The following is a 12267-nucleotide window of genomic DNA, read 5'->3' on the forward strand; positions in this document are numbered from 1 at the left end:
CACAGGTAGCACAATGGAGTTGCATGGCAGCAAAGGGAGACGTGGGCCACTCAAGAACACTATGTATGAATCACAAGCTGATAATTATGTAAGACTGATCTGCAAAAGTTAGGTGGTAGAAATTTAAATGAATTAACTATCAACAAGTGGAAATTATAGAGTAAAATGTAAGTTTGAAGAGAAAAAGTACTTTGTACAAACTAGCATTAAATTTAGGGATCCCAGTGCTCCATTGTGTTTATATATATGTTTTTTTTCATGTGTAACAATTTTTTGTTTGTTTTTTTTTTGCTTCAGAGGTCCAGTGTGTAAGATTTGGTGTATCTTCAGTGTTCCAAGCATAGGAGAACTTCTGAGGCCAATGCAAAAACCTGAATGGGCCTATCAAGAAACAGCATTTAATTTGTCCGTTCTGGGCTACTGTAAAATATATGGCTCATTCTAAGGTGACTAAAACAAAACTATTCTTATTTTTGGGTGATTATAAACTAATGACAACATAGTTAGGAATATTATATTCCATCTGTGCCACCAGAGGCCCCTAAATCTGACACACTAGACCTTTAAACTGCCTGAATTGCAACTGGTTAGTGCTGTTTAACACTCTGTCATTTATACTAACAGGAGAAACCCCAGATGTCCAATCGCCATCATTTATCTGTCAGAGGGAATGCCAAGCACCTCCACCTTTACCTTAGTATACAAACCTCCTCCACCACGAGCTACCCCGAGATTAGCTAAAACAATAAACACAGGACCACTCCACAGCAGCAAGCTGAAGCTCAGTTTGTTTCCATAATCAGTTTAATTTAGACAGTGCAGTCCCCCCAGAGTGGCTGCAGCACTTTGCACAATATAATTCTAACACCAGGTGGATTTCAAAGGCAATTAACCACACTAGACAAGGTACAGCACTGCAATTATAACAAATTAGGCAATTATCACCATTCCCCAATACTATAGGGGGATGAGTGTAGCCTTTAGTATTTAGCGAGTTGATGATCCAAGAAGATCGATGGAGTAAAAGGGGGAGAATGGAGGAGAAAAAAGGGAGTGGGGCTGCAGTTCTAAGAAAGAAAAAGACTCGTTGTGCTATTATATTTGCATCATTTCTCACAATATGTATTCACAGCCCCTGCTACTTTTAGAAAGCAGTTTTCACACAGTTCCTCACATGTTGTACATTGTCTCCTGACACAGATGCACAGATGACACATTCCACTAACAAGAGAATTTTTGTTTTGATCCAGGATCTTTATCCTTGCCTTTTCTTCCGCTTAGCCTCCACTTGAATAGAATCATATATTTCTTTTTGCCTGTGGCCCTGACTCATGTAAATCATTTTGCCTTTTTGTTTTTAACTACATGAATGCTATTATTGCCTCTGTGCAATCTTGCAGAGATTTTTCATTACTCTCAGCAGTGTCATGAGCCTTGTAGTTGAATCCAGTTTGATAGTCCTCCAACCCCACTCATATTTCTTGTATTATTGCTGCAGAACCTTCCACATAATTGTTTTTTTTTCTCCAGAATTACGCACCTTGAGATATCAGGGCTTTCAAGGTATTATTGACGTCATCCCACTGGGCTCAGGTGGACTGCCACAAGCTTTATAAATCAAACTGTCTACACTGCTGTCCTTGGTACATCCTAGAGGAAATTGATTCCAGAGGGAAATAATGACACACTCACAAACAAGTAAACACAAATGCATGTACATGGAATTCATAGCCACACAAACACATTACCCACAAAGATCCACAGATTAGTGATCTGTAGTGCCTGCCAAACCTTTCTTCTCTCACTTTAAAGTTTGGAAAAGACTGATTGTGCCTATCCTCTGGTCTTGACCCCCTGCCACTCATCCAAGCGTAATAATGGATCCAATCTGAGTCTGTCTGACTCTGTGTATCACCTGTGGGAGCAGCAGAGTCTGAGGAGGACCCATGGTTCAATTTACTCTGAGCTGTGCGTGCGTTGTGGTGATGGCGGTGTGTGTTGGCATGAAAGTTCCTTCACAACACCATTCAGGACTTTAGGAAACTTTTTTTAATTGACACGGGGGTTTCAGACACTGTGCATGACCAATATCTTGCCTCTCCTCTGAGCCACCGGCCAGGGTTACAGGGTCACTACATACAGAGACGCTTTTTCATTCTCAGTCCTCATGAGGTAACCATCATCTCCTTTTGTTTCCTCCAGGGCCTCTGGTTTAGCTGTTACGGAAATACAGTGAGTCACGCTCCAATTACAGAAATAAATGTGTAAATTATGAAAAGAAACATCTCAGTCAGATAAAGATGCATTGTCGTTATGTGTGTGTGTATCTCTCCTTGCCAGACCATTTTTCAGACCTGGATGATTTCATGCATGAAGCACAGTAATAAGAAAGCTGATCTTGGTCTGTGTGTGCAGAATTATACTTTAGTTCTTGAAGGGCTTTAAAGGGGAAAATTGCATATATCCTTCTTTCCAGATAATCTGTTGAAAAAAATTAGTCTCAACATACTGTAGGCTTCGGTCCCACTTGTAATTTCTGACATGTACACTGTGGACTACTTGTCCAATGCAGTCCATAGAAGTTGATGAGTCAGAGATGTGTGAAATGAAATGACTGCTTGGAAAGCAAAGCTGGGGCTAGATGGTCGTGTAAAACCTCTAAGCTCATGCAATCCAGGAAATGAGCAGAAATGGAAATCTGCCCTTGGGTAAGGTGCTAAAACCTGAAGAAAGTTACTAAAACTATAGCAAACACTACAGGACAATGTTTTTTTCTTCTGTTATAGCTCTCACAGGAAAAGTATCAAGCTCATTTGGTAATGTAAGGGTTAACAAAGCTTTCCTAGATGTAAAGTTTTGTGAAATCACTGAGGCGTCCAACTTGCACACATTCAGTTCGTTTTTTCAGTTCCTCTGCTTGCACTTAGTATGGGCTCCTATAATTAAAATGTTTTGTGCCTACTGCTGCCTCTGTGCCATCCAAACAAAACTGTTAAAGTACACCATTACCCTTCTTGGCTGTTGAGTACAAAAAATGCATTTCTAGCCTTTCAGGCTGTTTCAACGGGTCTAGATGTGGAGTTTCAATATAAATCTGGGAGTTGATTTTCATAAAAGTCATTTGTAGCTGGAAGGGTAGTGCTCTCTAAGTGTTGGATTGGGCCATTTTGTGCTATCCATTAAAATTCTGTGAGAACACTATTGTGATTTAGATCCAAAAACATCTGTCTCTCTGGGTGAGTCACTTAATGGTAGCAGACAGAGTGCTGCATTAAAAAGAAGGAGCATTAATGGTGTCATTTGTCTAAAATTATTGTCCTTCAGAAATTTTTTGATCAAGCACCCTGGTCTGGTGAAGGGCTTTACCTGCAGTCCCCTTCCAGATGCATTTTAAAGTATGTAATAACACTAATATTTTGTTTAACATGGTTGTCCCACATAATAATAATAATTTTAATTAAAAAAAAAAAAACTCTGAAAAGGGTGCAGAGGTAGATTTAATCTCTGTATCTCATTACAAAATTTTGGATCTGGCCCCCAGACATTCATGGCTCACCGACAATGTACTCTATTGACATTAATCTAGCATTGGCTCACATTTGTGGTTTTGATTGAAATATCTTGACAGCTATACCTCCAAAGCTAATTTAATTCCCATTAGCTTTGAGGGAAGTGTTAATTTGCAATGGTAGCACACTAGCACGCTAAAAGATGACAATCCAAACAGAAAAACAAATATGGCATTGTATGTTTCTGCAAACCATGTATTCATTATATTTGCATGACATAATGTAGGTGATACGATGAAAGTTTATGTTTCAACAACACTGGTAAATGTGTGGTTAGGTTGTGGCACAAAAAACATTGTTTATAGTTAGGAAAAAAATGTTTTGGCTTAAAATACATGATTTTGGGGGGAAATCCCGTTAGGCAAAGCAGCAATGTTTCAATCGCTACATAACACCCACATTTAGTGCCTAAAATGCTGTTGGAAATACAGCAATGACTCTCTAAATCACAACTGCTTTTGTTTGTTGGACTTCAACAGTGGTCTGCAGTGGTCTGAAGCTTGGCAAGCCTCTTTTTTAGGTGACACGCCATCCACCATCCCCTACACCTTCCAATGACAAAGTCAGCTCATATACTTCGTCACTTTAGCAATATTAATATGATCAAATGAACAAATGTATATATGTGGTTTCCAGACAGACACCAACATTTTCCTCTGGTGAGTGGGCTGAAGATGGTGAACATAGTAGACCAAAAAAGAAAAGCTGCAACACATCAGCATGTTGGCATTATGATTGTGAGCTTTTTAGCGTGCTGACAGTAGCATTTAGCTCAAAGCACCACAGGGCCTCATAAGGCAGTTGCATGGCTGTAGACTATTAGTCTTGTTCTAAAAAATGGCTTTAGATCTTTCATCATAATATTTCTTGTAATTTTACTTGTGGCAAGTCAGCACAAAATTCTACTCAATCTAAATTAAAGAAAAAAGATGCCCATTAGAAATAAAGAATTAGTTGGAAAAATAAATCACTCAATCAATGAATAATGCAAAAGTCACATGTAGAAAAATTCCAACATAGCTTTGATTTAGATTCTCTAATGGCGGCACGAAGGAATGTGATCAGCCATCCTTGTTCGGCATTACCTGCATTCTGCACTTGCATCAGATCTGTAGGTGCTAATTAGCTAAGCCATGATCCATGTAATGAGAGATTATTTTTGGAGATATCCGCAGATCAGACATGGTGGGAAGAGGCAGAAAGGGGGAGAAACAAGCACACGGAAAAGATCCAATCTTCCCACACTGTTTAAAGCAAAGGGATAGTAGCAGATGGTAATGTGCAACAACACGGATCGCCTGCTTAGTAACAGAGTTTTATATCACCGATGCAGAGCAGACTGAAGATGACGCTTGTGCTGCCAGCTTCAATAAGTTCCCCATTAGGCACGCTGTCTGGTATGGTTGTGTACAGTACGTTCACACATGCACGCAACTACACATGAAAGCACGTACACCCTTTAGTTCTTCTCCTGTCAGCTCGGCATTAATAAGCTCAATATTCTCCCCTCATTTTCAGCATCTTCTCAGGATCTTCATCTTGTCTTTGATCACAGCAATTAAAAAAAAACCCAACACAAATTACCCTCTTTTTTAAATCAAAAAGAACTCTTTAGATTCAGTAATTAATAATAAAACAATTAGCCAGCCCTGATTATAAAGCACACCTCTAAAAGCTTTGATGATTTCATGCGAGACAATTTTTTAAAAACTCCCCAGTGCGCTCTTTTTTTTTATGCAAGATGAGTCACAAATTTGGGTCTTAATGATCAAAAGAAATGGATAAACTGGATTTCAAGCTTTGCTGGTTACTAGGGTGAAGGAGGACAGCAGATTTTCTGCCATGGCCTTCCTCTAATGACCTGAGCTGCCATCTGTACTCAGCTGTGTGCCAGACAGGCCCTGGGCCCTGCTTACATCTATCACCACAGTCAGAGGGTAATGATACAGGCGAGTCAAAGGAGGCAATGGAGGGGCCAGACATCTCCATCTTCCTCCTCAGAAGTCACAGTGACCCACACACACACACACACAACACACACACACACACACACACACACACACACACACACACACACACACACACACACACACACACACACACACACACAGACACAAAGCCCTGACTTTTGGACTTGGATGACACTGCCCAAATCTTACTTCTAATGCATCCACTCTCCTTAAGTACATTTCAATCTTCCAAATTCTATAATTCCATCCATCTTCCTTAGATGGAAAATATTGACTTCTGTTCTGTTTTTATGCCTCTGCTGATATGTATAAATGTCACCCACTGTCACTGTGAACTCATTTACTGATTTTTTCCATGCTAGTTTGGCGCTGCGTGGTGTTTTGGAGCCACTCCTGGGGGAAAAGCCTTTAAAGGCTTAGGCGTAAACAAAAGGAGACTGATATAATTGGCCTCTGAGGGTAAATATTATTTCAAATGAGCTCCCTAGAAATACTTTGAAAAACAACCTGCGATATGTGAATTTCTCATTAGTAATTTTTCAAGTGAGCATGACCTTGTTGCTGAAGTGCATTAAAATTACCCCTGTGTCACTCAGTTATTCTCCAGTGAATGAACCAAGCCTCCACGTTCTAATACATTTGTGATTTTATATGTGCACCCAAGAGCTCATTTGTGTTCACAGAGTGTTTGGAATGTATATAATAATGCATTTTCCAGTGCAGGAGATTTAATTTATATATTTATGTCTCTGGGGTTCCTTTGGGAGTTCCTGTTCTGCAGGTGACATCCACTGGGCTGCAATCTGTACACTCCAGCTAATTAGCTGTGAGTGCCAATATGTACAATACTTCTGCTTCTCAATACTAGTGTCTGTCTGCTCTTATTAATTTAGAGACAAAGAATTTCAAATTACTCCTCAACTACTAGAGCATATTAGTTTGATTGCTGAAGTCACTGAAATGTGCATAAATGCATGAATTATCTGTAACTTTGGTAAAACAAACCTCTGACAGTGATGAAGGTGCAGCCGTGCTGTTTTCTTTCTAATCACAGCTATCTGGATGAGATTCAGCTCCAAATAATAACGCCCATCTGTTATATAGAAACCATTTTAAAAGCCACCTTCAAAAATGAAATGCTTCTTAAATCAAAAACTGTAACTGATGCAGTAAACTGTACAGACATATTAGACGACAAAAGAATTGACTTTTTAGAGCTGTTGTGCACTTGTGTCAAATGGCTCTTTTTCCTTTGAACTGAAATCAATGCCACTTAGTGAGTGCTCTCTGTTGTGTTCCTGCAACTGCATCGAGTGAGAGAGCTGTTGGTGAAAAAACTTCCCTCTGTCCCAGTGGAATGAGAAAACTTTATCTAAACACCTTGAGAACTAATAGCAAGTATTTGCAGGCTGCCTCCACCATTCATCTTCTAAGGTTACAGGCTGTTGACAAGGAGACAAATTACTTATAGAATAAAAGATTCAAATGAAATGTAACAATGAGAAAATGTCTTTACTGTATCTGTTTACTGCATTCTCACTAGGCAGTGGAAGAAACACCTTTCCTTGTGTTTTAATTATTTTCTACTCAGTTCTCCTTTGAGGTACTGTATATGCAGCAGTGTGCAAAAAGCATGAAAAAGAGTAACTTCTTCTTTGGTGACAGTCTGCTTTTGCTACCAATGATACCCAGGGGCGTAGCACCAAATTCTGGGCCCCATGCATAAGCAGTTTCTGTGGGCCCCCTCCTCTTCCTCTCTTGATCCATACCTCTATCACAAACCTTTTTATTTATTTATTTACAAAGTCAGTTTGCTTTCAATGCCTTTCCTTTCTCTCTCATGACAGTCTACAAGGGTGCTTGAGCAGTGTAAGCAGTCAATCATTTGGCTCTATCTGCATTTGGAGACAAATCCAAGTGCAGGGGTGGACTAAACCATTTTGCACCTTTAAGGGGTGTGAGGGACATCTGAGAGCTTCCACTTTATTTTTTGTTGTTAAAATATTGTTTTTATACCAATTTATTTCGCCAAAGTAGTAAGCTAATTTAGTTAAGCACTAATGACTTATTACCCATTTATCACTGACAGCGACAATTTTCAACTGACACGGTCTGCGACCAAAATCCTGCAGGAGAAAGTTCTACAAACTTGAGAGGAAATAGACCATCTTTGAGCATTTTGAAACAAAAATTTAGATGTGGGTTTAAAAAGTTTTAATGACTGAGTGCTATTTTAGAGAGCCAACATATGATTGACAGCTACATGGAAATATTGCACAAGCTGATTTTTTTATGACATTTTAAATGAAACATTTAACTATTACAATTGGAATTTTTATGACATACTATACTATGTTTTTTTATGACCATTTTATGACATTTGGTATGACATCCTAACACATAACAAAAACTATTACTGTCAACAGTGATATAATCGTCATAAGATCCATGTTACATCCAGCTTTTTAATTTTTAATACATTTGAAAGTAATAGAAAATAGAGAGACAGTACAGTGTTTGACATTAATTGTACCTACAAACAGCAGTCGAGCAGCTTCTGCTCGGTTACGGCAACATGACTTGGACAAACCACACCAGAACAGCAGTACACAGTAACACTACACCCAGGAGTAATAATAATAAATATTTGTTTGTTTTTTTAGTTGATTTGTGATTATGATTAAATTTGCTAACGATGATTTTGGACGGCAGTGCATATTTTTTCTTTAGGTTTTTATTCATCAATATATTTGGAGTATTTTAACTAACTGTACTGTATACTGTATACTATAATTAATGTGCAGGTTAAACATACTGACTGACAACAAACAGCTGTTTTTGTCAACTGAAATGGTGATAACATTGCCAAAAATGCCAAAAAAATCAAATCCTCTGAGTAAGTGTATTCAACATGTCAGCTCTGAATGGTTGTTGCTATGCCTGTCAGACTGTTTTAGATATTGTGTCAGTCACTTCTATAAATCCCTCTTTCCCCCTTCAGGCTTACTTGTGTTGAAACACACTTAGGAAGACATTAAAGACCCTCGCTCTGCACATGAAAAACATGAAGAAGTGTCTTGTGCATTGTTTTTCTTTAATACAGTTTGCTTTAACTACACATCTGAAGTTCTTTTGTTGCACAGAACAATTTCACATCAACACTCTTTCAAAGGAGATACAGCTGGAGTTACTTTCAGACACATTTGGATCACAACAAGTACAGCTGGAGGATGGACTACAGTGTGACACCGTCTAGGACTGCAAACAACTACAGCATTTTCTGTCTTTTTCATCTGATGTGGTCAGATTGGCCTATTTGGTGAAGGGGCCATAATAATGCACAGTGAAATATCATAGTCAGGCTGTCGTGTACATTTACTTACTTTCTCATTGTGACTGACACACAGATTAACACATTATTGCACTGAGCTACAGAGAGGCAAACAGTCAGACATCAGTGGGAGGAAGTGGGCTGTTGAGCCAAAGCTTTCAGCACCCTGGACAGCTCCCCATGCAGCCACATTGAATGTAAATGTCACCCAAAGCTGACCGGGTGTCCTTCATTTAACTTCTTCAGTGTATGGATTCATTCAGACTGTGTTCACTGGGTGAACTCCGGCTCATGTTTGACAAGCTCGCCATGAGGGATTTGACTTTGTGTGCGTAATAGTTCCTCAGGTTGACCGAGGGCACCTCTTTTATCCCCTCGTCGAAATCACAGCTTCTCATGGCGATCTCCAGCTGTTTTTGTCTCTTGTAGAAAAGAGAGAATTTATTGAAAATGAGCGTGATCGGAAGCACAACTACTAAAATCCCGGCCAGGATGCACGCCGACGCGGTCAGCTTGCCCGCTATGGACACCGGTACCACATCTCCATACCCGACGGTGGTCATGCTGACAGTGGCCCACCACCAGCACGCCGGGATGGTGGAAAGATCATCGCTGTCCTCTTTCTCCACTGTGTAAGCCATGACGGAGAAAAACGACACCCCGACAGCCAAGTAGAGAAGCAGCAGGCCCACTTCTTTGTAGCTGTTCCTGAGGGTGGCCCCCAGGGAGCGCAGCCCCGTGGAGTGGCGCGCGAGCTTCAGGATGCGGAAAATCCTCATCAGCCTCAGCACTTGTGCAACACGTCCAAGGTTGGCCAGAGCCGGGCTGCTCTCCACAACCAGGTTTATGAGGAGAGTCAGGTAAAACGGAAGTATGGACACTAAGTCGATTATATTTAACGGGTGCTCAAAGAAATGCAGAAGATCCGGCGCCACCATGAACCTGGCGATCAGCTCCAGAGTGAACCAGCCGATGCCAAAGTGCTCCACAGTCTCAAAACGCGGATCCTCTGTGGGCTGTCCCTCGCTGTCCAACAGGCTGAATTCGCTCATGCTGTTCATGCACATAGTGGCGATGGAGCCAAGCACTACCAGGATGGAGAGGATGCTGATGATGCGGCTGGCCACAGAATAGCCGGGGTTATCCAGCATTAACCACACGCGCCTCCGTGCGCTCCCGAGCAGCTGCTTGTCAAACTTGGTGGCGTCGCTGTAAAACTCCAACAGTTCGTCAAAAGATGATGTGGTGCTTCCTTCATCGCTCCTGTCTTCCCAGTCCTCCCGGTCCTGGTCCATTTTCCTACAGTGGTAGGCGCTGCTACAACAGGAGTCAATAAAGAACTCGTTGATGCCCCAGTACTCGATCTCCTGGCTGAAGGAGAAGATGCACAGCTCCGCCATGACGTGCAGCCTCCCCGTGTTGTAGAAATTCAACACGTAGGGGAAGAGCGCCGGGTTCCTGTCGAAGTAAAACTCCTTCTCTGTGTCGTCGTAGTCGTCGCACAGCTCCAGGATGGACTCTTTGGACTGGCAGTGGAGTAAGCGCGCAAGCCTCGTCTCGGGGAACCTGGAGAGCGTGTCGGACTGGAGACGCTTCTTGAAGCCGCCCACGTTGATGCGGATGGCGGCGTTGTCATCCATGTGAGCCCCGCGGCCTGGTTTCCCCAGGGCCTGACCTGTCATATCTGGAGTGGGGGACACACATAGACGCACGACGCACAGAGAGAAAGAAAGAGACAGACAAAATCGCGTTGACACAAAGAGACAGCCAGTACAAAGAGAGGCACGCACATCCAGAGAGCGCGAGAAACAAAAGGAGAAAGGGAGTTGTTTTTAATTTAATATAATTTCTAATGCTTTTTAGAATAAAAGACAACATGTCCTTTTGTTACAACCATGTGCCTTATGCCAAATCGGAGACAATTTTACGAGGAGCAATATTTGGCTTCTTGGAAACAAAAGCGCACGGAAGAACAATGAACTTACTTTAAAGCGCTGCCAGTTCACTGAATCCCCCTAAGAGAAGACTCCGCATTTCCACTCCGGTGATCGCATGTTGTAGTTTGTGGCCAAGTTGTGGTCCTATGATAACTAAAGAGACCCCAGTCCCCCTTGGAGTCCAGACAGTCGCGTCTCTTTCAGGTTGGTTTTGAAGAGAAGAAGAGGAAGTGTCCTCCAAAGGGAGTAGACGCGATTTCAAGTATGATGCTGCCTCAAGACAGAAAAAAAAATGATGGTCCTTTCTCAAATATACCCGAAGGCTTGTTGTTGTAGCTGGTGGTCCTTACATCCTGCATCCACCGGGTTTTACGCCTCCTTCAGTTACAGGTAGCAGCTACATTCAGAACAGTGAAGACTGGGAGCCATAGGATCTGATACACGCCCTGGCAGCCGCTTTTGGCTGTGCGAGGGAATTCCTCTCTCTCTCTCTCGTTCTGTCTCTCTTCTTTCTATCTGTTGCTGCGCAGCAACACGTAGCTCTCCCTTCGCACCGCCCTCCCGAAGTGATCTCAGCATCAGGGGCGAGGCGCATCAGAGAGGGAGCCACCAACTAACGCACACACAGAAAGCACTGACACGACATCAGGTGAAAAAATAAACGAACTGTAAAAATAGCCTGAAAATATAAGCTTCATGTCACTATATATTGCAGTAATGCTATGGGAGATTGGGCAAACATTATTATAATATCATATAATAAGATTACAAGCTGCCAGAGAAAGTTCTAAAGAGTAATATAAACAAAGTTGAAGCTCTCACAAGAGCAGATTTTGGGAAACTGGTCAAGATCTGTGCAGCAGGGATATCCTAACTTTAAATCTCTACTGTCAAATCAAGCTCCAAAGATGAATCTGGATCCTACAGTTCCCATGATGCAACTCAGTTGTGTCTTTGATCAGACCTTCCCTGCCTAGAAACTTACCTCCTAAGTTTGTAATGCAGGATTTGCGTTAAAACTGCGAGTCTCTAAACCCAAATAACCCCGATGACATCGTCGCTGATATTTATTCTCACAGTAGACATGCACGTGTTTTACAATTGAGAAGTTTTCATCTAAACTTTATTTATGAAATTGTCTCTTTTATTCAGACAGTATGGACATCAAGTACAAAAGGGATAACAGATGACACTGATTTATAAAAGGATACAGAAAACGCAGTGTGAAGAAAAATAAATAGATAATTCAATAAACAAGGCAAAACTATTTGGACAAAAGTCATTAAATTGAATGTAAAATAAGAGGAAAGACAGAAGGCAAAAAGAAAAGAAAGGTCATTTATTAACACTCCCACATACAAATACATGTTATCCCACTTCCGCACTTTAACCCATTTAAATTCATACTTGAGTTGTGGCATTACCTCACCTGCAACAGGATTGATCTAAGAATTTATGAA

At 41.2% G+C, this 12267-nt stretch overlaps 1 protein-coding gene across 1 annotated transcript; it reads right to left on the reverse strand.

Moving 5' to 3' along the window:
- Nucleotides 1-7268: 7268 nt before the first annotated feature.
- Nucleotides 7269-11652, reverse strand: kcns2 (potassium voltage-gated channel modifier subfamily S member 2). The gene is made up of 2 exons (XM_042490726.2): nt 10856-11652; nt 7269-10554 (listed from the first exon to the last, which is right to left on the reverse strand). The coding sequence occupies exon 2, from the start codon at nt 10550-10552 to the stop codon at nt 9113-9115; it is 1440 nt and encodes a 479-aa protein (XP_042346660.1). The 5' UTR covers nt 10553-10554; nt 10856-11652; the 3' UTR covers nt 7269-9112.
- Between the last annotated feature and the right edge of the window lie 615 nt (nt 11653-12267).

Source organism: Plectropomus leopardus, chromosome 11 (genome assembly GCF_026936395.1).
Source record: "Plectropomus leopardus strain MGB_pleo_1.0 chromosome 11, ASM2693639v1, whole genome shotgun sequence".
Taxonomy (NCBI): Eukaryota; Metazoa; Chordata; class Actinopteri; order Perciformes; family Serranidae; genus Plectropomus; species Plectropomus leopardus.

Excerpts from the sequence above, each read along its gene's own strand:
- kcns2 (XM_042490726.2), bottom strand. The coding sequence starts at position 10,552 with ATGACAGGTCAGGCCCTGGGGAAACCAGGCCGCGGGGCTCACATGGAT.